General features: G+C 46.6%; 3 protein-coding genes across 3 annotated transcripts; 2 read left to right on the top strand and 1 right to left on the bottom strand.

The window, feature by feature from the left end:
• Window positions 1-12,880: 12,880 nt before the first annotated feature.
• On the top strand, window positions 12,881-14,263 carry LOC120450006 (rhythmically expressed gene 2 protein). Its single transcript, XM_039632720.2, has 3 exons — window positions 12,881-13,131; window positions 13,184-13,272; window positions 13,691-14,263. The coding sequence occupies exons 1-3, from the start codon at window positions 12,974-12,976 to the stop codon at window positions 14,224-14,226; spliced, it is 783 nt and encodes a 260-aa protein (XP_039488654.1). The 5' UTR covers window positions 12,881-12,973; the 3' UTR covers window positions 14,227-14,263.
• A 1,257-nt stretch (window positions 14,264-15,520) lies between these two features.
• LOC120447667 (SEC14-like protein 2) lies at window positions 15,521-20,433 on the top strand. The gene is made up of 6 exons (XM_039629184.2): window positions 15,521-16,197; window positions 18,914-18,983; window positions 19,044-19,087; window positions 19,150-19,267; window positions 19,339-20,133; window positions 20,194-20,433. The coding sequence occupies exons 1-6, from the start codon at window positions 16,144-16,146 to the stop codon at window positions 20,334-20,336; spliced, it is 1,224 nt and encodes a 407-aa protein (XP_039485118.1). The 5' UTR covers window positions 15,521-16,143; the 3' UTR covers window positions 20,337-20,433.
• A 149-nt stretch (window positions 20,434-20,582) lies between these two features.
• LOC120447666 (mediator of RNA polymerase II transcription subunit 14) lies at window positions 20,583-26,633 on the bottom strand. Its single transcript, XM_039629183.2, has 9 exons — window positions 26,326-26,633; window positions 26,173-26,267; window positions 25,541-26,106; window positions 24,991-25,482; window positions 24,555-24,922; window positions 24,262-24,496; window positions 23,568-24,203; window positions 23,208-23,512; window positions 20,583-23,151 (listed from the first exon to the last, which is right to left on the bottom strand). The coding sequence occupies exons 1-9, from the start codon at window positions 26,401-26,403 to the stop codon at window positions 21,241-21,243; spliced, it is 4,686 nt and encodes a 1,561-aa protein (XP_039485117.1). The 5' UTR covers window positions 26,404-26,633; the 3' UTR covers window positions 20,583-21,240.
• Window positions 26,634-27,556: the final 923 nt, after the last annotated feature.

The following is a 27,556-nucleotide window of genomic DNA, read 5'->3' as shown; positions in this document are numbered from 1 at the left end:
CAAGAATGTCAAAAACTAACAAAAACCTAAACAGCAACGACGTCTCTCTCCCAAGCACACATACCAATACTAAGACCGATATCAATACAATACCAATACCAATACCAGTACCAGTAAATAATGCCAAATGATCGCCAACTCTCTCGCACTCACACACACGCGCGGGCGCCAATTTATCACCTACTCACTCACAGACACACTCTGCCCCCACACACCCCAGTGCGCATGTGTAGGTGCTCTCTTTCGGGCACACACCAATACCAGTGCGCATACTAATCGCCGTGGAGCGAATAACAACAGCAACAACAAGAGAGCCGATCACGTATTGCGCAGATACGTGAGCGTGCGATTCGAATTCGGGCGGAGAGAGGAGTGGGGCGGGGCGGTTGGGGGGGCCAACTAACGCCACCCTTCCAGCAAAGCGATAATGGACAGGCAAAGCGACAAAGAGCGAGAGCGAGAGAGCGAAACCAGTTGCCGTGGCACGTCGACCACATTCCAGGCGAAAGAGGTTAGACCTCTTATTTCATTCACAATTTTCAACGTTCGAGTTGTTGCGTTGTTGTTGTTCTCCTTCTTCTTGTTGTTGTTGTTGTTGTTGTTCCCCTTGCAGTGACGCCGGCGCAGTCGTCGACTGCAGTAGAGGCGGTGGCAGCGACTGCATTTGGGGGCCGCATTTTGGAGTTCCACTGTGCCTTCTTTTTTTTCTCGTTTTCTCCACGGGATGCTTGGCGCTTGGCATGCGACACCCCAAAGAAAAGAGCAGAAATAGGAAGGGGAAAACCCTAAGTGCCAACGAATAAGGGCATGCAAACTTAAAATATATCTTTTTCATTTAGAAATATGGACTCCTTATAGTCAATATCCATTTTCATGCATTTCATAGCCAATCTTCCTTATAAAAGTCTATCTGTAACCCTAAACTGTCCTAGTTTTAAAAAGTTTGGAGGGTCCTAAGAAAGCAGCTACATATTCCTATGATAGTCTTTATTATAAACTTGGGAAGATTAAACTGTCCCTCCGCTTAAAAGAAGTGGCGCCCAGTGCAGGGCTCGAAGAAGAAGAAGCAGGAGGAGCAGCAGCAGCAGCAGCAGCTTAAGGCCGATCAATCGCCATCGATATCGGGGTGCCTTGTATTTGTTTATCTTTCGTCAGCGCCTTTCAATTCATTCCATTTCCATGTTGCCTTGCAGATAAGGAAACTGTGATAACGCAACGCCCAAGAAAAGAAGAGCAGAGTGATAAAGAGACGGCGGCGAGCGGCATTTCAAATGCCCACAATTTATAACCTGTTTGCCTTAATTTCTTACTCAAATGGCTAGCGAATTACAATAAATTCCTTAACCAGGCATGTAATCGCGTTATCATCATTATTTACAATTATAACAGCGGCACGCACACACATGCACTCAGACGCACACCTTCGTATCTGGGAAATGGATGTGGATGTGGCCGAAGAACCAGCAGCAGACTTTGAATGCACAAAGAGAAAATGTGCTTACTAGTCTGACAAAAAATTCCTCGATCAAAGATACAAAATATGCATCAGATCAAGTGCGAAAATTTTGATATTTGGCAGTTTATCTAGAGATTTGGTATTATTGTGCGTTCTCCACACTTCTCGATTTTAAAACGGTTACTTGTATTTCCCCAAAACTTCCCCAAGTGGTGAGCATAACTTATAGATATGCATGGGTATCTCTAAGATAGTTTCGCTGCGGCACATAGCGTACATTAATAATAACAGCAGCAACAGCAACAACAGCAACAACAGCAACAACTTGCCCACGAAGCGGACGCGAAGACTCGAAAGAGTGTGCACAGTGTGCATACCTACACATACTTCAATGTTACCTAATTAAAGTTTACATCCAGCCATCCAAGTACGGGGCTTTTCTGTCGCTAGTTATAAGGCGGCACCATCAGCGGCATGATTCATTGGAATGCAAAGAATTTTTATATGTTTCTATCTACATACGTTGATGGCTGTTGGTTGTTGGCTGTTGGCTTTTACAATTTCAATATGTGTGTGCGATGAATGATTTTGTAACATCTGAAGCAGCAGCAGCAGCAGCAACAGCAACAGCAGCAACAACAGCTACGGCAGCAATAATAACAACGGCAACACCAACAGAAACACCCTAAAAACATCAAGGCAAACACTGTGCATGTGCAGTAATGGGCCAACCATAACAAAACAACCCAAAAATCGGGGGATGGGGCCAGCGAGGGGGGCCCCCAAAGGGGCGAGCGGAGGGGCAGGGCCGCCGGACCCAAAGTCCGACGGACGGACTGCTAGTCAAATAGACAAGCAGGCAGACAGACAAACAATCCAATAGATAGACAAATAAGCTTGGCACTATTCGTATCCGAGAGATACGAATGCGACTACGGCGACTTCGGCGTCTACGAGCACCATGCTCCATGCTCCATGCACCATGCCACACATCGAGCGAATTACAAACGAATACAAATGGAAATGGAAATGGAGATGGGGAATATGGAATATCTTCCAATCGAACGGCACTCACTAAGCAGATCAGATTAGAGATCCATCAATGGACCAAAAGCCATTACGCGGATAAGATCCGTGGAGTGGAAGCGAGTGGCGAGTGGAGCGTCCAAATGGAGACCCCAATTGGAGCCCTCACACTTCAGATGGCCAGCGACCCAATTAAATATTGGTTCATCGGATTAAGTAGGGAGCAAAGCAGCCACAAACCAGGATAATCAATAAGTTTTCATAATTCCCAAAAGATTCGATTAGTCAGTTTGTAAAACAAAATCATTATTACATCAAATTACCACCCATTCTTGACTGCAGCACAGAATTTCCCAGTGTCCCTTTTTCGTTTTCCCGGAAAAGTCAACGCCATTAACGTAAACAAAATTTATCAGACCCCGGATGACCTTTGAATGCTCTGATTGAAAACCACTTTCCCTCGATAATTTTTCCCATTTACCAGTCTCGGTTTCCCAGGCTCAAGGCAGCACAAGGCTGGCGAGAAAATTAGTTCCAAAGGATAAGAAAATATTATGACGATCATGAATGGCATTTACAGCCGTCGACACTGCAACTGACCCGAATTCCTAGCCACTTGTGAGAAACAGGAAAGTATCTCACGCTGCTTCTCCCTCGCACACACAAAGCGCAGTATCGATAAAAATTGATTGCACATATACAGTAATCCCGAAAAGGTCTCCTCAGGGCGATTCCAGGAAGCATCTTTGAGATGCCGCTGCCGAAAAACCCAGAAGATCTCCCTGGGATGGGGGATGCGATTGGGAATGGGATGGGTTTGGCTTTGGCTTTGGTCGGGACTGAAATGTGTCGTCGGGTATCCGTACTTGTTTGTAATCAACACATCACTTCCCACACTTGACGACGCGGCGATCGATCCTTTGATATTAGCACACCCACACACCACACACATGGAATGTCCCATTCGTGCACTGGAAGAAAACAGGCCACTTTGGGATATTCATTGACGGGTGTTTTTCGTTTAAGATGTGAGTAAAACTTAGCTGTTTTGGGTGAAAAGCGAAGCTAGAAGGAAATCTTCAAACTCATCTATATCATAAAGTGTTAGTATTTCCAGAGCATCCATATTGTTTTCAAATCGAAATTGAAATGTTTTTAACTCATAAAAATGCTGCGGAATTTTTTTAAGTGCACTCATAGCTCGTCCTAATCACTTCACATTTGTATTCATTCTGAAATCTGTGGTGTGGCACAGGAAGTTATTGTCAGCGAAATGATTACACGCTGGCCAAATCACAAGTGTCCACGGTGGTCTGCCCCTCTACATTCTTGGAAAATCGATTCGAGCACAAGGGAAACATTGAATGCTGGTGAGCAATCTCTACATGAGGAGGTGCCCATTGCCGTTCAGTGGAACGTCCGAGTCCATCCGATCCTATTTCAAATGGCTCGACTCAATGACTTCTACGAATTTCGCAAGGCGGGCGAGCCACTTGCCACTTGCACCACTGGCACCACTTGCACCACCGAGCCAAAGAACCTACACTGGGATGTCGCACGCAGAGCTCTGCCCAGCGGGTTGGCCAGAGTCCGCCGGTTACTCGGTTACGAGTCCAGGGTGCAGATCGGACGGCATTATGTGCCCAATTTGTTTGTTGTCGATACGCTTTTTGAAATCGCCGCCTACAATGCCGTGACAGTTGCAGTTGCAGTTGCAATTGCCTTATTAATCCTCGTTCCTCCGTGCACTTGAGTATTTCGATCTGGACTTGTATTGTTGTTGTTTTTCCCGCGTCTGGCCAACGTCTGTCTTTATCTTGGTGGGAATACGATTGCGGGGAGTTCCCACTACTCGAAGTGCATCGAAAGAAAGTTCGATTTATAATTGAAAAGTCACACAAAACATGCAAGCGATTTGATGGGAAATTTTTGGAGTTTCTCTGCTTTGGGCATGGATAATTCAGCTACATGATCGCTGATACAATACAATTCTAAATATCACTAAACGTATATGTTTCGAAATATTAAATGGCTGATGCATAATGTTCTTCGAGTTCAGAGAGCCAATCAAAAAACCGTTTTCGTGAAACTGAATAGGTTTACTTAAAAGCAGGCCCATTCATCCACTCGACAAATTCCGAGAATCGAGAAAAATTCCATCAGCGATTCATTCCTCACAGCAAACCGAAACCAAAACCAAAACCTTAGCCGTAATTTGCCCTATGAATAGTCGGGATGGACTGCATTCTTGATGCCCCGCGAAGTCGTCGAGGTGTCAAGAGTTTAATTTTCAATAATTCCCAATCGAGGAACCTGCCACCCCCACCCCGCCCCCGATGCCCCATGATGGGCGCTGTAAATTGGTTTCGCACCCACCGACAGCGCCAGTTGCCAGTTGCCAGCCAACTTTGTTGGCCAACTCTTTCTCACATTCTCGGCCAGGTTCAAATCGACTCTCTCCCCCGTGTTTGCTCAGCTTTTGAAGTTGCAGCGACAACATCATCACCATCGCCATCGCCATCGCCGCGTGTTGTGCATTGTTGTTATGTTAAGTGCGGCTCAGCCGCAAATCGACGTACCTTCGAATGGATGCACAGCGAGAAAGTAGGGCTGCTTTCAATTTAAATGAAAAAGTCATCTATATGCCTCAGTCGCTGAAAGGAGATGCTTCAAATCATTTCAAAGCTTTTAAAGCAGTCGTAAAGGATATAGACTTTCGAAGCAAAACATAGCATACTTTTTATGCGCACAACAGGCCAAAAATCTCGCCACACCCACACACCCAAAAAGATGTAACTATTTACTAGCTTTACTAGTTTTGCGAACTAGATTATTAGGTTGAAAAGCTTCTGGAAATATTCCATTGATCATTTCGAGTCGCATTAAATTGCACACAATATTTTCGGAGTGTAGCGTCGTGGGTTTTTTCTTTGAGTCCGAGTCTGAGCACAAGTATGGGTTTAAGTTTGCTTTTGAGTCTGGGTCTGGCTGCATTTGAATATGAAAAACGTCGCGCGTTGTTGTTATTGCTGTCGACGCTCTTCGTCGGAATGCGAGGAATGCAGTTTTCCCCGCTGATCTCCGACCCCTTTCCTTCGTTTTGGTCTTTGTTATCAGCTGGAGAGCCCTCATCTGTTTCTAATGCCTGCCATACATAAAGTTTGTCCGTCGCTACACCGCGAGAAAAGAGTTGGAATGTGTGGGTAGGCAATCTGCTGCATCTGCATACAATACATGCCACACACTGGTCAGCCAGATAAAAGGCATGGCTAATTCTTGCCGAATACGGTTGCCAAAGCAACCATCATCATTACCAGCTGCAACTGCAACAGCAACTGCAACTCCAACTGCACTTGCCCCTTCTGCCCCCCGGAAATCGCAGACCCAGTGCAACGGGCATTTTCATGCAAGAACGCGGAAGAATGACTCAAGAACTGTGCACAATAATTCGAAAATAAATGCAGAGGAAAGCAGAAAGAAGATGATACTACTGGATGATGTCTAGCCGAATGTAGATATACTCTAACAAATACTGGGAACTATTTCAGGGATCGATAAATACAGCAATACTGTTGGCAAACCAAAAGATTCCTAACTAAACTGCTGGCATAAATAAATATAATTTCTTAATATATATTTCTTAATAATTAGTGTGCAAATGTAGTGGAATCACTCGGTGGAAGGGCATGAAAAGCGCTAAGCGTTCGCTTCTCGGCACATGCAATGCCAACTTAGACGGATGCGACTATAAATGCGACTCTCTGCTGTGGTTTTTGCTGCTGCAATTGTTGCAGCAGTGTTCGTTGGTCTAGACCTGTTCAACCACTGTGGCACTGGAAGGTTGTCTGCCGTCTGCCGCTCGCTGAATGTTGCCACTGTTGCCAGGAGCGGATCGAAGACACCTTGGACGGAATGGCATGGGGATGGAGATGGGGATGGGAATGGGCTTGGACGACTATCAATCAAAACATCAACGGCACTGGCCAAGCAGAGGGGTGGAGCGGGGGGAAATTCAGAGGGGGCCGCGATGGGGACGGTCTAAGTTTAGACCGCCTATTTGGCGGTGTTCGGATTCAGATACTCAGATGCTGAGATGCTCAGATGCTGATGTATCCATAGGAATAGACGAGCGACGCACACACATCTGTGGCGCTGCTGATCTAACTGTCTGTGACAAATTTTATTTCTGTAGCGGATCTGTCTGAGTCCCCCTTCTGGCCAAGCCCCCCAGCTCCCCTTGGCAGCCACGGGCGCGGGAAAATCTAATGTCAGTTCGCAGCATATTTAAAAGCACATAAAGATGTTTTAGACAAAAATAAAAATCGAAACTTCTTAGCGTCTGCGTTTGTCTCCGCCGCCAGTTGAACTGACCGACGAATCCGCGACGATTACACTGAGGAAATAGCTGACCCATTGCGGGATTTAATTGAAAATTGAGGAGAAAATATAGAATATAGAACTTGAGACACATCACTCAACGTATTACTCTCGCTTGAGGCAACTCTATACAAGAAAATTGCCTCAGTTTCTATCTGTGTTAGGCAAATTGCTTTTTAATTAAAAAGATACACATACTGTGCTTTTTTCTCCCACTGTACTGAGCTTCCTGCAGACGAAAACAGGGCCGAAAATAGATCGCAGACTGGCCAGACGACAACGCACCGCGGATAATGTCGCAATGGTAATGGTAATGGTGGCGCTACGCCAGCCAGGGCTTCCATTTCCTCCTCTTGCCAGGGCTGCACCACTTCCGGTGCTTATCCTGTGGCTTTAAGTGTCAGGTGTTAGCCAAGCATTGCATACCTACAGGCGCGCGGCGGAAGTGAAAGCGATTCGCGCATTCCTGCCTTTACATGCCTCACCTCTTGAGGCTGCAGCCCTGGTGCGCAGAAATTCGCACACAAATTAAACATTGTCTGGCCGGATTGCCGTCTCTGACCGACATCAACATCAACATCAACATCCACAACCACAACCACATCCACATCAACATCAACGTCTCGCTGGCAATTCTTTCGCGACGCTTTCTTTGAGTAATGGACGCAGCAGAGTGCGCATACGCACGTAGACAGCCGAGGTCAAGGAAATAGGATCGCTGTCTGATGTGTTAAACGCAAATTTTACAGAAACTAAGGACTCATTTATATGGCTTAGTAATTTATATACTATATTTTAATTACCTCGCAACTCTTCACACTGCGAAGGAAAATGCGAGATGGACATGACTATATGTACTACACATACCAGTTCCCTACCAAATTCAAATTCAGATTCACTTGCCCACCAAATTAGAAACTTAGCAACAGCAGAAATACATTTATCGTCGGCTAAAAGTGGCGACAAACTCCACTAAGAAGTCTATCTTAATGGTTTTAGTTAAGCTATGGAACTTCGTTGATTCCGCTCCTTTAAACCAAAACCAAACGAAATTCAAGTTTAGGAAAACAAATGTGGAAAATGCATTCCGAGGTGATGGTTGCCCCTAGACACGTTTATCTGTTTATAGAATAACAAAGGAGACTCCTACAAGGGGCAGTATGCACACCTCCCGCTGCCTCCCCCGCAAATTTTATTTAAAGTTCTTTCGGGGAGGAGGGGGGCGCTTGGCCATCACTCCAAGTGCCTTTGTGTTTCCTCGCTTTCGGGGAGCATTGTCTGGGAATGCCCAGCGCCGTCGGTTTGCCGAGTGCTCCTCAGTTGGCGCAGTCGGCGCAGGAATGCGACGTAGGCGTCCCCCATTTTTGGACGATAGTTTGATGCCTGAGCAGATGGGAAAACTTGAGTAGAACACGCTTACGAACTCACAGAGATGTTTTAGGGAAAAACACAACAGTACAGCGATAGTTTATACACAATCTCACTTCTAAATGTGGGCTAAGTAGAGGGATAAGTTGACAAAACTATGTACCTACGTCCACATTTAAACATATTTGTTTTATATTTACTTTTAGGTATCGCCCCACAACTTTTTCCCAAGTGCAGGGCGGCGACTGACACGTGAAGATGCTGTTGTGGCACACATGCATTCCATTCATCCTCCTCTTCTTCACATGGGGGATGGACTGAGGAGAAACAATAACTATGGCCCAATCACTACAACTCAATCATCGGTCGAAAATAGCAAATTTCTCCCGAGATTCCATCCATTGCCCTGCCATATTTTTGGAAGCCATTGAGGGGTCCAACTGCCGGAAGAGAACACCAGTCACGCGGATCCACCCACCTCCTCCCGCCACATCCCAGCATAACCCACCATTCGCCCAGATTCCCAACAGAAACGCTGAGGAGATCTCCCCGTGATTTAGGAACACTAAATCCGAACCGACATGGGGGAAAGAAAATGCGCGCAAAGGTGAAACTCCAGCGGGAATGTTCTATTTCGGGCATACCGGAACTGAAAACTTTCTATCTTTATTTACAGGGGAGGATTCCAATGCATCTGCTGCGTGCCACTGTTCCGCATGCAGTTTCTGAATTTCTGAATTTCTGAATTTCTCTTTCTGAGAGCGATGCAGTCCACAGTTTGTGGTAATAAAATCCAAGCAAATGGTGATAAATCCGTGTGTTTACAACCTTATAGATATAGAGATTTGTCACTGCTAAAATAGGTCAGTTGGATTCAAATAATTTGTATTAATTAATAGTTTGAGAATAGTTTGCGCTTTCAAAGCAAATGAGTGTGCATAAATTGAGGCGTTCTCAGAAAATTATGAAAAACAGAAGCACCTTTGTCACACAAACAACGAGTTCGATAGGACACGGTCATAATCCCGAACCCAATAGCACCACCCCGAAGTATCGTATTTCACTACCGACATCGGTTCCCATCAGAATCAGAATCAGATTCAAAATGAGAGTCACAGGCAGAGGCATTTTGGCGAAGAGGGCAAAGGGGCTAGGCCCGTTGATCTTCACCGATTTCCTGCCGATCGCACGTAATTGGGTGTCCCGCTAAAAAAGTCATAATCACCTGTCCATCCTTTATCACGGCAAACCCGTACAGACAACTTTGGGAAACCGACGGCCAAACGCCAAACCGAGGCCCAAAAGTTTAAAACTCCGTAAGCGATTTTTATGCACCAAGTGCATTCGGACCTGGACCAGCAAAGAAAAGCAGAATCAGGCAGAGCAGAAAGCAAAGAAAACAAAAAGAAAACGAAACGAAAAGCAACGAAAAGAAAAGAAAAAAGAACAGAGCCGAACACAACAGAAAGACCAAAGACAAATTCCTGCGTTTTTCCAGGAATTCACTCAATAAACTCAAACAAAACCCAAACATTTAACAAACGAGCCCCAGCCACATTCACATCCACATCCACATCCACCGTCCACATCCACAACCATATCCACATCCCAGCCAGACGACGGCGAGGCGAAGATGCTGACCAAGACGGAAGGCGAAGATGAGGATGAGATGAGAGGGCTCCAAGCGGGGAATTCTGGAGGAGAATGGTGATGGGGAAGGGGGACGACTACGATGCGAAGCGCTGAGCAAAACACAAAATAAACCAAAAAGCAGCCAAGGAAGGAATTTCAAACAAGAACACCATGGTGTTGTCGCACTCCACGAGCCTGGAGCTGTGAATGTGAGGCGGACGGTCATAGACCAGAGTGGAAGTAGTAAATCAGGGTATACGGCACAAGAATGTCCTTCAGCAAAATAAATATCCCTTCAAGTTTTAAAAACAGAAGGTATATTAATAGGGGGAGTACTCATATTGATAATAACAACCATTTGAGTCTTGTTTTCTTCTCCCGCCTAAGTAACACATCAAGTTCATCCCCTTGGTTTGTGTTCCTTTGACCCAAATTATCCCCAAAAGTTAGTTTCATTAGCTTCTCAGGTACTTAATGAGCCCGCCTGCTCCTAGAGCTCTGGTGTCCGTTTGTGCCGAAAAGAAGAGCTGGCGAGTTGGGGAGGTGGAAAGGTGGCCACTCTGGCCATTCTAGTGGGCGAGCAGACGCAGGATGGCGGATCCCATGGCGGTTTGGCTGCATTCCAAGTCACACAGAACCAAACAGATTCGAATCCGAAGAGCAGAAAGAAGTGGCTGCAGTGGAAGCAGCCAAACCTAATCCGACGACGACGACGAAGACCCAACTCCGATGAGATGAGGAGTTGTCGTGCCAGGAGAAACAGGAGAAGCTGCCAGCAGCACAGGGTTTAGCTTTTATGCACGGCAAGAAAATATTCACACTGTGATCTTTTCATAAAAAATGTTTTTGGAATTGTAAAAAATATGAGAAAAATCGTTGATTATGCACTGACAAAAAAAACTAGTTATTAATCTGCCAGGTATTTCAAAATATTTGCTTGGTGGAGCTTACACTTTTCCGACTTTGCTGTTTCATAAATTTCATAAATTTTATGTCTCAGTGCTATAATTTACATTTCATGCAGATAAATTAAGAAATTATGTTTAGTCAATAAACCATTAAACTTGTAAATGCTTGTTAAAAATTGTTAACTTTTAATTTATTTGATTTGCTAATATTTTATATCAGTGTAATGACGCTGGCGCTGCTGGTGCGGTACTTTTGCTGCTGCAGCTTCTAAAAACTCCACTAAAAATTATTTATTAACATGGTAGAAATTCGCAAACATGTTAAAACGACCAATCAAAGCGGCAAGAACAGCAACAACAACAACTATAGCAACAACCACAACAGTAACAATAACAACAACAAAAGCGGCGGCAGCCAAAGACCCAAAGTGCAGATAATATTAAAAGGCAGTCAGGCAGCCAGCCGGAGTTGCACGAGGATCGAGGGACCGGCAATGGGGGGTGGGGGGTAACCAAAGGGGGTTTCGGGGCATCTGGGGGCGGAGAAGGAGGAGGAGGCGGTGGAGCTTTGGCCCCGACTTCCAAGCCAGACACATTTCGAAAAGGGCCAACACCGAATTCCAGGGGAGTCGTTGACTCGCCTTCGCTTGGTTACTTTTCTTGGGAAAGTTTTTGTTGAAAGTTGGACAGTAACTGAATTTTGCCGTTTTTGTTATTTTTTAGCTCGCTTTTTAGTTCGCTTTCTGCAACCGCCAGAGAGCCAAGTTGGGCTGCGGCGATAAGGTGGCGTAGAGCAGAGCAAACAAACTTTGTAGGTGGTAATCAGCGGAGTTGCACCTCCGAAAGGTCTGCAGACCTCGTGAGGCTCGGGAAAATCCAAAATGTACTGGATAATTTACATACGATCAATGAATTTCGTATCACATTAAAAGATCCCTTTCTAATACTCAGAGTTCTTGTTCTTTACGAAAAAGTGTAGGCAATTAGTGTAGAATTATTTGTAAATCGCCTTTAATAGCATTATCAAATGTTCTGCCTGATTTTTTGTTTTATTAGGGAAATTCCCTTTCCCGGCAGTTCGAGTTATGGCATTCCGAACAAAGTCCAGCATTCCTAAATGCCGATCAAAAAAGGAGAGACAAAACCAAACCGACAATTTGACAAGCAGAATGCACGGAATTTCAGGATCCCTTTCCAAAGAAATCCGACCTCAAGTCGTTAAATTCGTGTATTATTTATAGCCAAATCGAATGGAATTGGCCAATGACAACGGAGAATGGGTGCTGCCACAATAATTTGTGGAATGCTGAAACTTCTTTATAATTAAGTTACTTTTATCAGCGATAAAATCATAAATGAGAAGGCAATTCCATTTACACAACACCCGTTGTGCTAATCTACAAAAATTTTTAAAATTAAAATTAGTTTTAAAGTCGCTACAGGAAACTGCAACTTAATTTAAAAATATTTTGGATTTGCACAAATCTTTTTTGAATTTGCCGCCAACTCGTAGTGCAGTGGCGCCATCTAGTTGGAAATAACATGACTACATTTTTAACAGAGCTCTGTACTTAACAGAAGCGTAAGCCGAGACTCCCACCTTCAGTAGACCGGCAGGTGGCGCATAAAAATCAACTATTTGAGCGAAATTTTTGTTACTCAGCTTATTTGTATTATTAAACTAAAGTGCAATGTAATTAAACATTTTTCTGCCGTTAGATGAAATGATTATGGAATCATGGAATTGTTCAACACTGGGGAGAAAGCGCACTGTTTAAAAGAAAGCGATAAGAAAATCGTTCTTATTTCGTCAACAGTATTTGCTTCGCCGGGTAATCAGTACAGATTGCAGATCGATACTAATATGACAACATGAAAGCAGAGATAACCGCAACACTCGGCGAAGATAAAGTGCCATTTTAATCCGGCTCGGCACACACTAACATATGTATGCATGGGTGTTTCGATGCTCCGAGGTCCGCGATTCAATTCGATTCGATTCCAAACGAAGCCCTCGGAATTGGAATCGGAATCTGGGGGCAGCAGCTGCTGGTGATAACGAGGCGGATCGGCTTTCGTACAAAACAATAACAGAATGCCCCCAGCTCACGTAGTTCGCCGGCTGATTTCAGTCGCCAGCGTTCGACGAGAGTCGCAAGTCGCAAGTCAGAAGTTCTCGAGCGGCATTTCAGAGATTCCCGGCAAGATGCGCAGCCTCAGCCGCTTTCGCCTCATAACCTTCGATGTGACCAACACCCTGCTCCAGTTCCGCACCACTCCCGGCAAGCAGTACGGCGAGATTGGCGCCCTGTTTGGCGCCCGATGCGACAACAACGAGCTGGCCAAGAACTTCAAGGCCAACTGGTAGGAGGCACTCATTAATTATGTGACCCGCTGAACTGAGACATCTTTTCAGGTACAAGATGAACCGCGATTATCCCAACTTTGGACGCGACACGAAGCCCCAGATGGAGTGGCAGCAATGGTGGCGTAAGCTGATAGCAGGTGAGTGCCCGCAAAGTGTTTGTCTACTGGGGGTGATAAACATTGCGGCTTGTTCCAAAGTGCATTTGGCGCAATCGCCACTAAAAGTGCTTAGTATCCGCAACTTCTCTCGGCAAAAATTGCTAGAAACACCGCTTGGTAGGTAGCGAAAGCAAAGCTGATCATGACACAACTAATTCCATGATTTAGTGTAGAAAACATTGCATTAGACACATTAGCAAAAGCTGAAGACGTCAACAACGATGGCGCTCGGAAGATTAGAGATTCTAATGCAAAGATCACACAAGCGTTCTGCACCTGCTAATTTCTTGTCGATTAGAACAGTTGTAAACTCTATTTCACAACACCCAAGTGGTTTGGAGTGGATCATTCATGGATACAAAAACACTAACTGAAGACTGACACTCTTCATCCGCAGGCACTTTTTCGGAGAGCGGAGCGGCCATTCCCGACGAGAAGCTGCACAACTTCTCCAACCACCTTATCGAGCTCTACAAAACCTCCATTTGCTGGCAGCCGTGCAACGGCAGCGTGGAGCTCCTCCAGCACATCCGCAAGGACTTGAAGCCGGACAAGTGCAAGCTGGGCGTGATTGCCAACTTCGATCCTCGGCTGGCGACCCTGCTGCAGAACACCAAGCTGGATCAGTACCTGGACTTCGCGGTCAACTCGTACGAGGTGCAGGCCGAGAAGCCCGACCCCCAAATCTTTCACAAGGCGATGGAGAAGGCGGGATTGGACAACCTCAGGCCGGAAGAGTGCCTGCACATCGGCGATGGACCAACCACCGACTATTTGGCCGCCAAGGAACTGGGCTGGCACTCGGCGCTGGTGCACGAGAAGAGCTACGCATATCTGGTCAAGAAATACGGAGAGGACATCGACCGAGATCACGTCTTTCCCAGTCTCTACGACTTTCACAAAAAGATCTCGGACGGCGTAGTCGTTTGGTGATTGATTGTACACACATTAAATTAGTAAAACCAAAGCAGTTCGCGTCTTTTGCTTGGAATGGGTGAAGAGTGAAGAAATTTCAAATGGGATATGTATTATTTTATGCCCAAATACAATACAGTAAGACTAATCTTTAAAAGTACTATCTTTAAAAGTGTAAATCATTAAAGTCGACTGTAATTGGAAAGTACGAATACACTATACTTTAGGATTTTAAACCAGCCTTATTCACCTAACGAGCGCCAACCCATTGAAATTCACCACACACAGATTAGCTCAGACAACAACCAACAACCAGAAATCTATCGAATGACAATGTGGAAAATTAATATAAAGTCGAAAAAAGTACGAAATTCAAAATATATAGTCGAAAAAAGTACGAAATGCAGAATTGTATCAAAGCTTCAAACATAACACTTTTTAAACCATAAAATAACCATTGTTTATCAATAACACAACATAAAAGAGTCACAGACACACAGTAATGACTGTTTTTTACAGCTAATTGACCATACTAATCAAAAATTAAGTTTTCAAGCTGCTTTGAAAAAAAAGTTTTTGTGTCAATTTTTGCATTTTTTATAAGGGGTTACATCATGATTTTTTTCAAAAAATCGAAAAAATTGAAAATTGTCGGATTCAGACGCCTATGGTAAGAAACAAAAGGGAATTTAAATTCGAGTTGAATAAGCCAATACAATCCATATTTGAACGAATATTTTCCACGCTGTGGCCAAAATACTCGTAATTTTTTAAGAATAAATCACCAAATCAGGAAATCACCATTTTGAAAAGTTATAAAGGTTTGAAAGGCTTTTCGTCAAAACCCGATAAACAAATTGAAAGTTAAAAGTGGTAAGCAAACTCGTAAAAAATAACAGAACGAGTGCCAAAGCACTTGGCTTCCGTATCTTATCCTGCCAAACATATGTTTATATTTGGCGTGCAAAAAAATCGTTATCAGTTGAAGAGTGCTTCAGTTGATTGGTAAGTGGCCCCGAAGTGGATCAGGTGAATTCACAGTTCTAGTATACACAAAGCTAAAGTCATAGTCCAGAGATGGGTTAGGTTATGTACAAATGGGTTAGGTCAATTGGCTATGCCACACCCATTTCATTAAACATAGACGTAGGTAGACCAGGTATCCCACAGTCGAGACTTTCGTTCAGCTGTTTGGATTTTCTCTGGCCCAAAGAGTGACTCTCTTGGCTGGCAGTCTCTCTCTGCTTGCTCTCCGTTCATTTCAATTTCATCCACTTTTAAGTGGCGCAGTGGAACCACTGGCGTCAGTTGCTCGCCACCCTCGGAACGGAACGCATCGGCTCGGAAAATCGCGTAATATCGACTAATATATACACTGCACCTCAGCTGAGCGCTTTATCACTAACGAAAGCAAAACATTCTGAACACACAGCTGCGGATTCGGATTTCAGTTATTTTGTTTAGCCATTTTAGCCATTTTAACCATTCGCGTGCGACACTCGCCTTGGGCCAAGTTTGAGGCATTTTCCAAGTTGGCATTATTGTAATTAGCCTGTCCGTCTGTAGAGACTACAAAACGAGACGAACACAAAAATAAAACGCAGAATAATTGCGCTGGAAATAATGTGCGCGGCTAAAAGCGCTAACGTAACGGCTAAATAATAGTAGAAAGTTTTTTATTGTTATCTCTTCTTCTGAGCCGCAGCTGCCAAAAACCGAACAGCCATAGCAAAGCTTTAAAATTTTGCGTGTGAACAGTAAAGAAAAGAAATCCGCATTCGGCCCCATATCTTCGACTTAATGTGATTGTGTGTGCCCGGCTTACCAAATTGGCAACGTTCGGACGCCGCTCGGTCAATAAGGCCAAATATCTAAGATACGCCATAGTCAAAATACAAAAATACAAATACAAACTAACCAAACAAAACCAAAAACATGTCTGCTCCACTGCCCGAAATCAGCGAAGAACAACGCGCCATATTGGAGAAGGTAAGCACTTCCCTTGGGTCTTTTGGGGGGAAGTACTCGGTATTTGCCTGGGGATTCTTGACAGGGGAGCATGCAGATAAAGCTCCAGCTCCACAACGAGGCTGTGTTTACCCACTTTATAGTAATCGTTTTTGTCCAGGGACTCATTCCGAGAACATAGTGGAGAAATTAATAAATAACTTATACATGTAAACATGTTTTTCCAAAAGAGAAACTTATACAGTTTAACGAAAATTTGTCAGGCTAAAAACGACAGAAATAGTTAGCTTTTTATAATACTTTCTATGATCGATAGGTTATCAACGCATTTATACGAAAGCAACAGATATTTCCAAGCACACCAATCTTTTTATATTGATGTGCCTCCAAGTGCGAAGACAAATTTCACCAACGTTCTTGATTCAATGTAGTTTGCAACAAATTGCCTCTATGAATTTCCCAATGATCAGTGGATTATTCTAAACAAAGTAAAACAGAACAGTCATCGTGCAGTCAGTGAAGCATATTGATGGCTGGTTATGGAAATGAGCCATTGCTCGCTTGACTGCCCTTTTTAAATGTTGGCAAATTCATCAGACTCTAAACCACCAAATCAGAATCAACTGCAACATATTCAGTATACTCTAATATCTACCCAGAGCTGTAGTCGAGGAAATAATGGGTGCTACTTAAAACAGATTGATATTCTGTGCCAAATGCACTAACATCATAAGAAGTACTTTAAGAATAATACTATTTAAGCACTTGAAACGCCTTCCAACTTCGCCACTAATGCATGTTTCTGCAGTTGCGCATTGTTGACGTCTCACGAGTTCTTGGTTGGCACACCGAAAAGCGCTTGCGAAACCGAAACTCAGCTGAAGTCGAATGGTGACACACAAACCGATCAGTTCAATGAAAATATGCTAATAAAATACACATAAAACAGGCAGCCGAGGAGAACGCCTCATAAGGTGCTGTTAATAGTAAGCGAAACTAAAATTGACTCTTGTAGATAAACTACTCAAATATGAAGAATTGTGTGCAATAAGAGGAGTAAATCACAGATCTTGCAAGTAATTAAACAATGAACAAAAAGGGCAATTAATCCATCATAATGGGCGGATTAAGACCCCTGAACTTTTTTAATTGCCATCGGGATGTTAAGTGCGACTGCCATTTCATGACAACGACTGCGATTATCCGTATGAATACACATGAAGTGTTTAATGATAAACGCGACCCAGTCGTTAAGCGAGGAGCATTGATCCAGAACGAAATCACCCAGGGATCGACCCTTAGACCCGTCGAGATCTACTGTGCAAATCAGGCAGAATTTGCATAAATCAAATCAGCGAAGCAACAGGTTTTGGCGCAGGTGTCTTCGACTGCCTAAAATCCGAATGAAAAAGAAGAGAAACTTCGTTGTCTTCTGGATTTCGAGCGGAATGCAAAACGACTGCAACATTGCCCATCGTTAAATGCTAGGCTAAGCATTATTCAAGCAGACCACGCCAGGTAAAGACTCAATTTCGAGTGGCTCAATGGGTATTAACCTTTCTGACCAAGAAGTGGAAGAACAAAGCAAGTGGCCAAAAACCCAGTCTTACGGCCATCCGATAAAACGAGGAAGTACACACAGCCAAAGCCAACAGAACTGGGCGCTAATGACATCCACAGTCGGGTATTAGCCACAGCTTGGTCTTTGGCCAAGTTTGCAGCCAAGCTGCGAAAAGCGAAAACTAAAAACTGAAAACAGAAAAACCAAATAAAAGAAGCGGTTAGCGGTGAGACGGCCTCGTTATTGAATTTCAAGTGGTTTTTTAAGTCGAGCCCGAGCCGAGTGACTCAGCAGTTGGCGAGCAGCCTAGACGCGAGTCAATTAAATGATTGAAATGGTGCTAAGTATGCACTTGATCGAATGCAAATTGAAGTACGTGATGTTTGCGCGACAAATAAGTTAGTTAGCAAAAGGCCTCAAAGGCTTTGTTGGCTCTGGCTCATAAAACAAATGCAGCCGATTGAGTGAACTCCTGCTATCAGCTGCTGTGCGATTCAGCTTTCGTTAACCACATCCGAATTTGGCAGTCGGCACAAGGCCAATACAAATTAACAGCAATTAAGACAACAAAGGCCAATAAGCAGGTGCGCGGACCCAGACCCAATAAACGTTATCGCTCGGAGATAGGAAATTTACCCGCTTAGCTCTTCGAACATGCTGTCAAAGCCGTTCCTCTGCACGGCCTTCGGCAAATAAATCATTTAAACAAATTGGATTATAAATCAGATTGAAATTAGCTGTTTTTAAGCTGGGGTGAACTGCAATTTGCTAAATCTACACAAGTTACAGGGCAACATCAATGCAAAAACACATATCGCTTGCATCTAGGCCGCGTTATCTATGTAACTTTGGCTCTAAGTCAACAAGTCTTAATAGAGGTAATAAAATTTAGCTTGCTTTCGGTTTAACAACAATCTAAACAAAAACTTTATGCAGAAGATAAGCTAGCAGTTATTTCAGATATATTATAAAAGTTACTCGAACACAGCAGCTTTTACTAATTTTAAACTTGATCTGCGATTTTTTAAAGTGAAAGTTTCCTGAAGATATATTTGAAGCCTGAATAATATATCACTGCTCAATATGAATCATAAATGTTGTGCTCAAGTATAATGATTCATATGCAAAATTGTAAAATATCAGCAATTGATAAGAACTCATTTATTGTACTTACAGTTTCGCAAGCAGATGGATGATGCTTTGGTGGGAACCCACGACGATTACTTCTTGGTGCGCTGGCTGCGAGGTGAGTTGCCACTTGAATATGATTACGATGAAAACTATATTTCCTTCCGTTCAAAAACAGCTCGCAAATGGAATCTGGAAGCCGCGGAGAAGATGCTGAGAGCTGTAAGTACAAAAAGTATTAAAATTAATGGCTTAACTGATTAAACTGTGTGATTACCTTGTAGAGTTTGAAAACCCGCGCCATGTGGAACGTGGACAACATCGAGAAGTGGGATCCGCCGAAGGCACTGCAGGAGTATCTGCCCTACGGCCTCATGGGCTACGACAACGAAGGATCCCCGGGTTGGTGGCGAATGCACGGCAGAAACAAAGCTGGCCAACAACTAATGCAACAACTGCAATTTCCTTTTCAGTGCTGGTCTGCCCCTTCGCCAACTTCGACATGTGGGGCATGATGCACTGCGTCACGCGCTTCGAGTTCCAAAAGTACCTGGTGCTGCTGCTTGAGCGCTTCATGAAGATCGCCTACGACCAGAGCCAGAAGCACGGCTGGCGGGCCCGCCAGCTGGTCGTGTTCTTCGACATGCAGGACGTGAACCTGAAGCAGTACGCCTGGCGACCGGCAGCGGAATGTGTGATCTCAACGGTGAAGCAATACGAGGCCAACTTCCCGGAGCTGCTCAAGATGTGCTACATAATCAACGCGCCCAAGCTCTTTTCGGTGGCGTTCAACATTGTGAAGAAGTTCCTGGACGAGAACACCACCAGCAAGATCGTGATCTACAAGTCCGGAGTGGACCGCTGGCAGGAGCAGCTCTTCTCCCACGTCAACCGAAAGGCCTTCCCGAAGGCCTGGGGCGGCGAGATGGTGGACAGGAACGGAGATCCCCAGTGCAAGGCACTGATGATCTGGGGCGGCAAGCTGCCGGAGGAGCTGTACATTGACCAGAGCAGCCAGCAGAGCGACCGAGACTTTGTGGAGGCCCAGGTGCCCAAGGGCGACAAGTTGAAGCTGCACTTCAAGGTCAACGTGGAGGAGACGAAGATCCTCTCGTGGGAGTTCCGCACCTCTGACTACGACATCAAATTCGGCATCTACAGCGTGGACGACAAGACGGGCGAGAAGCGCAGCGAGGTGCCCCTGGGAACGGTGTACTCCAACGAGATGGACGAGATTGGCTACATCTCCACGCGACCCAACACCACTTGTGAGTAAAATAGCAACGTTTTAGTTACCTCGATTAATGGCATGTGAAAATCATCCTCAGACACCGTGGTTTTCGACAACTCCGCCAGCTACCTGCGCAGCAAGAAGCTCCGCTACTGGGTGGACCTCATCTCCGAGGAGGAGGAGGGCATAGCCGAGCTGACCACCCAGATGGACAACACTCAGATTGCGAATCAGCAGTGAACGGGATCGATGCCCCGCGCGACCAGCAACCAAGCCAAATACCAACGGGAGTAGATAGATTATTAGATAGACGACAACACAAACTAACCTCGGTGCAATAGTCACACAGCATTTGGCCAGATCTCCGCTGCCATCTGCTCCTTCGGAGTCGGAGTCCGCATGGCAGCAACTCTGGCGCGTCTGCAATCGAACTATGTGATAGAAACAAATTAGCAAAGGAACACAAAAGTATGACTCACACCTATGTACATTTATAGATAATCGATAATCGTTTTATTACATACCTAGCCGCACTGTTTAGTTAACAATTTATAATCTTGGATGTGTAATTTGTTTCCATGCCCAATCTTTCAGGGAGTACAGCACAATAATAAAATGTATATAGCACCTGATCCCCAAGTGAGACTCTCTTTTCTTGGGTCAGGTGGCTGCTGCCAAATGTGCATGCAAAACATGTTTGGTCCTTGGTCAACAGGAACACCGCAATATTGGTGAAATAGAATCTTAAGGACTACCAAAGCAGACTTTCATTATAATATTTCACGTACTTGACAATTCCAGTTACTTTTGGAGTTGCCAAGCACAAATTAATTAGATACTAGCATTAACTAAAAAGTGTATCGTGGAGTGGATCGATTTCTTGGTATGTAAACAATCTACAAAATTATAGGGGCAGAAAGCGCACCATGCGCAGTCTTGCGAAGCTTCAAAACTGCTCATGGATTACTTTGTTTGCTACGACTTTTGAGATTCCAAATCGACTCACCCCAGAGCAGAGGGTGTTCTGTGTACGCTTATCCAATAAACTTGCTTATCCCATTAATAATCGATCGCCGCTCCGGTTACCAGCTCACAGGCCTTCAGCTCACGGCTGCTGCGAGGAGGCGCGGCGCTTGCGCCTTCATCACTGCGGGCCACCGGGATTGGGGCCCATCTGCGGGTAGCCGCCGGGACCCACTGGGCCCTGGGGTCCCACCTGCTGGGGCAGCTGCTGCATGGGCATCATCGGATTGGGACTGGATCCCACTCCCACTCCGACACCCACACCTACTCCGACGCCCACGCCGACGGGAGGTCCTATGGATTGGTTGGGCGGAGGCTGTGGCATCTCTGCGGCCAGCTGAAGGTTCGTCAGCAGATCCGTGATGGCTGGGAAGAGCGTGCACTGATTCTGTTGCGCATTGAACTCGGCAAAACGGCGCAGCAGCGTGCTGGCAGCGGTCATTGTGGGCGAGGTCACTTGTCCCGTGCGTTCCGCCAGCTGGGTGACGTTCGTCTGAATGTCGTACACAATGGGCAGCACCAGAGAGGGGCTGTCCTTCCAGTCCTTGCCCACGCCCATGCCCGCGCCATAGGGTATTCTCGTGATCTGCAAGAAGAACAGGATCTTCATGCGACCCAGAACCACGCAGGCATTGCCGCTGGGCACAATGGGCACCGCCGAGGGCGGCATGCGCAAGCACATCTGCACCGTCCACTTCAGCTGGTCGCCACCCAGCTCCGGCTTGAGCTCCAGACGCATGATCTGCACGAAATCCTTGAGTACCTGGGCGGGCAGGTTCAGCAGTCGGCAGATGCTGTGCAGGGAATTGGGTCGGTATGGTGGAGCTGCCACTCTGGTGTCAAAGTACTGCTCTATGACCAGCAGATCGTCCTGGCTAAGCTGGAACGGCGGCGGCAGCTTGTCGGGCATGGGCGGCAGCTGCGAGATTTTGAGGTGCAGCGTCTGCATGTGCATCTGGTTCAGCACCACCTGGCACTGCAGGCCGTCCACCTTGAAGAGCACCACTCCTGGCTCGGTGCTGTTCAGCGCTGTAAGCGTCTCCTCGCTCTGGATGTTTCTGTGCAATTGCCTCCTCATATACACGCAGCCCAGGAAACGCTCTAGAGGACTCATGTCCTGCACATTGATGTCCTTGTTGGGATGCGGACTGGGCCGACACAAAGTCTCCAAGGCTTCATGGGTGAGCAGAGTAGGCACAGCTCCAGCCCAGGGCCGATTAAGAGTGCCCCGAGAGCCTCCTCTATCCGCACCGCCGGCTCCTCCTGCTCCACCACCTGTGCTCTTGTGCTCAGGACTCTGTCCGGGTCGTGGAGATGGGCGCGGCATGCTGGGGGATCCGGGCCAGTTGTTATTCGCCGGCGACATGGCGGTGAAGGGCGAGTCCTGGTGGCTCTGCATGTACAGCGTGTTGGGTCCAGGACTGTGGACCATGTGCGGACTGGGCTGAGGATTCAGCGGAGACGAAGGCATCAAGCCGCTCGGCGACGGATGCGGCATATGGGGCGCTGGCGGTGAAGTCAGGTTGAAGTTGCCATGTCCCTGGGGTCCACTGCCACCACCTGCGCCCGCACTTGGATGCGGACTAGCGGGTGTGTGCGGATTTGAACTGGAGGGCGGCGTGTGGGGGGCAGGAAAACGCAAGCCACTGTCTCTGGGCGACTGCGGTCCCCGCATTCCAGTTCCCAAAAATGGTGAGGAGCCACCAGCACTTACCCCCGCCACACTGCTCGGTCCACCGAAGTTGTCCTCCATTCCCATGGGCGACAGCGGATTGTCGTCCTCGTGGGAAGCCCGTCCCCTGTAGACCGCTGACTCATCCACGTACTTGGAGAGGAAGGCTTTTAGGCCCTGGATGGGCGTGAACTCTTCCACCACGTTGCGCTCGAAGCGACTGCTCGCTCCATCTCGGATGGATACGAGTCTGTTGGCACGGAAACGCAACTCCAGACAGTAGACCGCCTGATAAGTCAACCTTATCAGGCACGGCGATTGTGCCAGCATGCAGAACGATAGCACCGGCACCTGAGGGCGCTAGAATAAAGGGATAATGTAATCATGTTTGGTGCATAGTAGCTAAGTGTACTTACCGGTATCCCCAAGAAGGGCAGCACTGGCAGCTTGGCAATGGAGCTCAGCGGGTTGTAGGTTTCATGCAGGATCTGGGCGACCTGGGTGATGCTATGCTGCTGGTTCAAGTGTTGCGCCAGCTGGTCGCGCATCATTGAGTGCGCGTTTACGGCTGACATTCCGCCCACGAACGTCAGTCGGAAGCCGTGGGATTGCACCGACCAGTAGATATTGCAGCTTACCTCTTTTTTGGGTCCGTAACCGAGGAGCAGGTTCATGTAGCTGTACGACTTGACCACCAGCATGTCGCACAGGGAAAGGCGTTCTATAAATTAATGGGAAGTTAATAAATGCAAAAGAATGCACCGGTGTAAACTCACTGTTTCGCAGCTGCTCAGCGAAGTCGTGCACCAGCGTGTACAGGTACACGATTTTCGACCAGTCGTTCAGCAGATCCTCAACTGTTTTGGAAAAGTCGTGGTTCGCCTGCTCGTAGGTGAGGTAAACAGTTCGCCGACTGCCCTGCTCCTTCTGGTGACTACTTTGCAGCGGCGTGCTGTAGAAGACGAACTCTACTACCCAGATCCGGACCTGGCTGTTCTTGTTGGTCTGCGAGCGAACCGAAATGGAGAGAACGCGACGCATCAGGTCGTCCCACACGTGGGGGTCTATTTTCGGCAATCCAGAGGCACCACCTGGCTTGTTTTCTGCCGTCCCGGCAGGTGCTCCCTGTTGCTGTGGTTGTTGGCTTGCAAAGGTGGTTTTTCCCGGCTGTGGTAAGGCCAGGATCTTCAGCACAAGTGACGTGGCATTCGCCTCCACCTGAAGTCCGCTGTGGGGAATATTGTGCTTGGACAGCGTCTGGGCTAGGTTCATGAAGGGTATCTTTTCGTCACACATGGCCACAACGTGCGCCAGCTCGGGAATGAAGTAGGCAGGAAATATGGTCTTTTGTTGTTTGGCGGGAGGAGCCAGCAAATCCCCATTCGACTTTCGTTTGTGCGGGGATACCTCCGCTAAAAGATTCATTGTCTGATTAGGTGGTTCAAGGATTTAAAGTATCACTATGCTCACCGTCCACCTCAGTGCCAGGTCCATGTGTGGCCACAAAAGTATCAAACTCAATCAGGCGCATCAACTTGGTGTAACACTTTGGAATGTCCGAATGCGTCTGGGCCACTACAGACACCAGCTGCTTGGCGGAGTCGTCAATAACGTCCAACTCGTCCTTTTGGAAGGCCACGAAGCCCAGGTGAAAGGTGTATTCCATTTCGTTGGGCATGGTAGTCTTTTCCTTGAGTTGAACCACCTGGAAAATGTCAAAGTTGTCTTTTCTTTTTAATTACACTTACTGAATGTATAATTACCAGCACAATATTGGGATGCCTGTGCAGCTTAACATAAATCTTGTGCCTGCCCGGCTGCAAGAGCTCCTGATCAGGCTGCACTAGAAAAGGAAGGGTCTCGGTGGCCGTAGCCGGAAGGTGTTGTAGGGTTTTATCGCACCGCCGATGGGTGATCCAGAAGCGGAGCTCAGAAAGCAAAGCGGGCAGCTTGCTGCGATCCCCATTGAGGCAGTCCTGCATCTCCTCCGTGATCGGACAGTCCAGATGCTTGGGCACATGACAACGGAACATGCCCGTGTGGGTGTCAATGGTGATGTGTATCTGCTCGGCCCTCAGACAGGGGGAGAGTACGGGCACGGTCAAAATGGCAGGAGTCCCTTGGAGGTTGACTGTCGAAAAGATTACCAGAATCAGTTAGTTCTGACGCACAACTAGATAAGCTTTACATTACACTCACAGTCAACATCCTTCAAAAAGGCCTGAAACTCCAGCTTGAGATCGCTCAGCCTGGACACCGATCGTATGTAGACGGTATGCACAATTAGGCGCTCCATGGAAAGGTGCTCAGAGCGTACGGCGCGGTCCGCCACTTCGGCAGACTCCTTTGCGCCTAGTGAGGGCACGTGGACCACTGCCAGCGGACGCCCGATCTCGCTGGGATCCGACTGAACGGTGAGGCGGTAGCCCAACTCTGACTTCAGGTCTCGCCAGTACGAGACCGTCAACTTTACGCCTGGGACGTACTCCTCCACCGTTATGTTGTTGTCGTCCAGTCTTTCGTAGTTCAAACGCAAGGTCTGCGTGTACAGAACCTCCAGCTGCAGGGATTGGCAGAAGTAGTGCAGACAGTTGTAGACCTCGCTGAGGGCATTGGGGTTCTCCACCAGACGTGCCTGGATGAGCTGATGAATATAGTTGACCTGCAGCGGATGCACCAGGGATTTTCCATCTAAAGACAATGATTTTAGTACATTTTATAGAATGGGAGAGAATTTTATATGCCTTACCTCCTGTCTCCTTGTCCTCGACTAGCACGTCGATGTCCAGCAGCCGCCAGGGAACCGTGGGATTATCTCCCATTACGGTCAGTGAAACGCTGAACTCGTGCTTCACCTCGAAGGTGACTCGTCCGTTGCGGATGCGGAATTCTCTCATCTGCGGTAGCAGTTTTCCTGTGACCAGGCGGTGCTGGATGACCTGGTTCAGACGGAGCAGTGTCTGTCTTTTCTCCGCCGGCGTAATTGCATCGGCGGGCACAATCCGCTCGCGTATACAGGTGGGTAGACGATTGTATGTGCCAGTGGTCAGAACTTCGACGGCGGCGGGTATGTGAAAGTTGGGCAATCGAGCACGAACCAAAGTTTCGCGGGACATGCGCGCCAGCATGTCGGCGGTCTCTACAAAGAGCATGTTCTGCTTGTCCAGGAAGCTCATTATCTGCGACGATTTGTCCACCTTCGACACGGAGTTGCCCCATTTGACCAGCGCATTCAGCCGGGTGAACAAATGGCGGGTGCGTGCCGCGTAGTTGTAGATCTCCACCTTGCGTTCCATGTCCGTTTTGCGGGGTAAGCTGGAATTAACAGCAAGCAAGCAATTTAACAATCAAGTATACAAACACGTTCAAACATGTTCTTACAGTTCAGCCAGTACAGTTAGTTCATGGTAAGTGCGCTGGATGATGAAATCGATCAGCACCGACATGGACATTGTGTTGATCCGGGGGCCGCCCTCCTGTGAAGCACAAGGTAATCATATATCCATAATATAGGAATGGGACAATGGGACTCACCTGGGCAGCGGGCAAGTAGCCGCCTCCGCCGCCGCCAACACCGGGCATTTGCTCGAGGGGCAAGGGGGTGGGCGCCATGATGTTTGCTGCTTCTTCCCTGGCTGCTCCGCGTCTTTTGCTTTGCGTTTCTTATGGTTTATGGATGCCCTTTCTAGTTGTGCATATTTCAGTGCCGTTTTTGACCGCTTTTGTGCGTTTTCCGGTAAATTTCGCGAAAATTCGGAAGCGCAGCAAATTTCTATTATTGCCCGATTGACGGCCGATAGACGTGTCATCGATATGAGCAGGCGTTAGTTGTGTGAAGGTATCGGTGTTACCGTTTGACTTGTCACGTACACTCTTTAGTATTTTACATTTATACCGAAATCCAGTAATTTACGTATTTTGACATATCATTTTTAAATAATCTACATACAAAATATGTAGACAATATTGTATCTTAAAAATTATCTTTTCTCATTTTTATATAATATATCTTTGTATAGAATCCTCTTTTTGTGTTTATCTAAAATCTATTAGTTAGCTCTTTTAATTTATAAAGTGTTCAATTAATAATCTTACGTAATTTAGAGTAATTTCAGTGTTCTTTTGTTGACCTCTATATAAAAAATGAAATTATTAACTTAAATATATGATCATCCTACTCCTCCAGGCTCATAACTAAATTCCGCTCGCACGGCCAATTATAGACAGCGGGTAAAGTTCATTGACCAAGTCCGCTTTCCATTACCATTACCACTGGCACTCGGGTGTTTTAGTTTTCCTCATGTGGCGGCTGTTAAAAATAAGGAAAACAAAAACATTTCCGCTTTTGTTTCTTTGAATTTTGACACGGTTGATGTTTGGCTGCCATTGCACATGGCACTCGGAGGTTACCCTCTCCCATTCCCGATCCCTCTCCCAATCCCGATCCCTCTCCCAATCCCTCTCCCAATCCGATCCCCAATAAACAGCCACTGATTCAAGTGGCGGCACATGCCAACCCTCCGTCTCCATCGCCATCGCCATCTCCATCCTCATCTGAATCTCCACCCACCAAAACCAAAACACATTCGTATGGGCCTTGCAAAGTGGCAGCCACCTTCGGAATCGCTCCACTTGCTCTTGGAAACTTCTCGCAGATCGGAGGCCGGGGATCGGCAATCGGGAATCGGGACACGGGACTGGGTACTCGGTACTCGGAGTTTGAACTTCCCGCAACCATAGCTCTCCCCTAATTGGTATAAATAGA

The sequence above is a fragment of the Drosophila santomea genome, chromosome 3L (assembly GCF_016746245.2).
Source record: "Drosophila santomea strain STO CAGO 1482 chromosome 3L, Prin_Dsan_1.1, whole genome shotgun sequence".
Classification (NCBI taxonomy): domain Eukaryota; kingdom Metazoa; phylum Arthropoda; class Insecta; order Diptera; family Drosophilidae; genus Drosophila; species Drosophila santomea.
The sequence above is the reverse complement of the archived record's forward strand: the minus strand, read 5'-3'. Positions and strand labels throughout refer to the sequence as shown.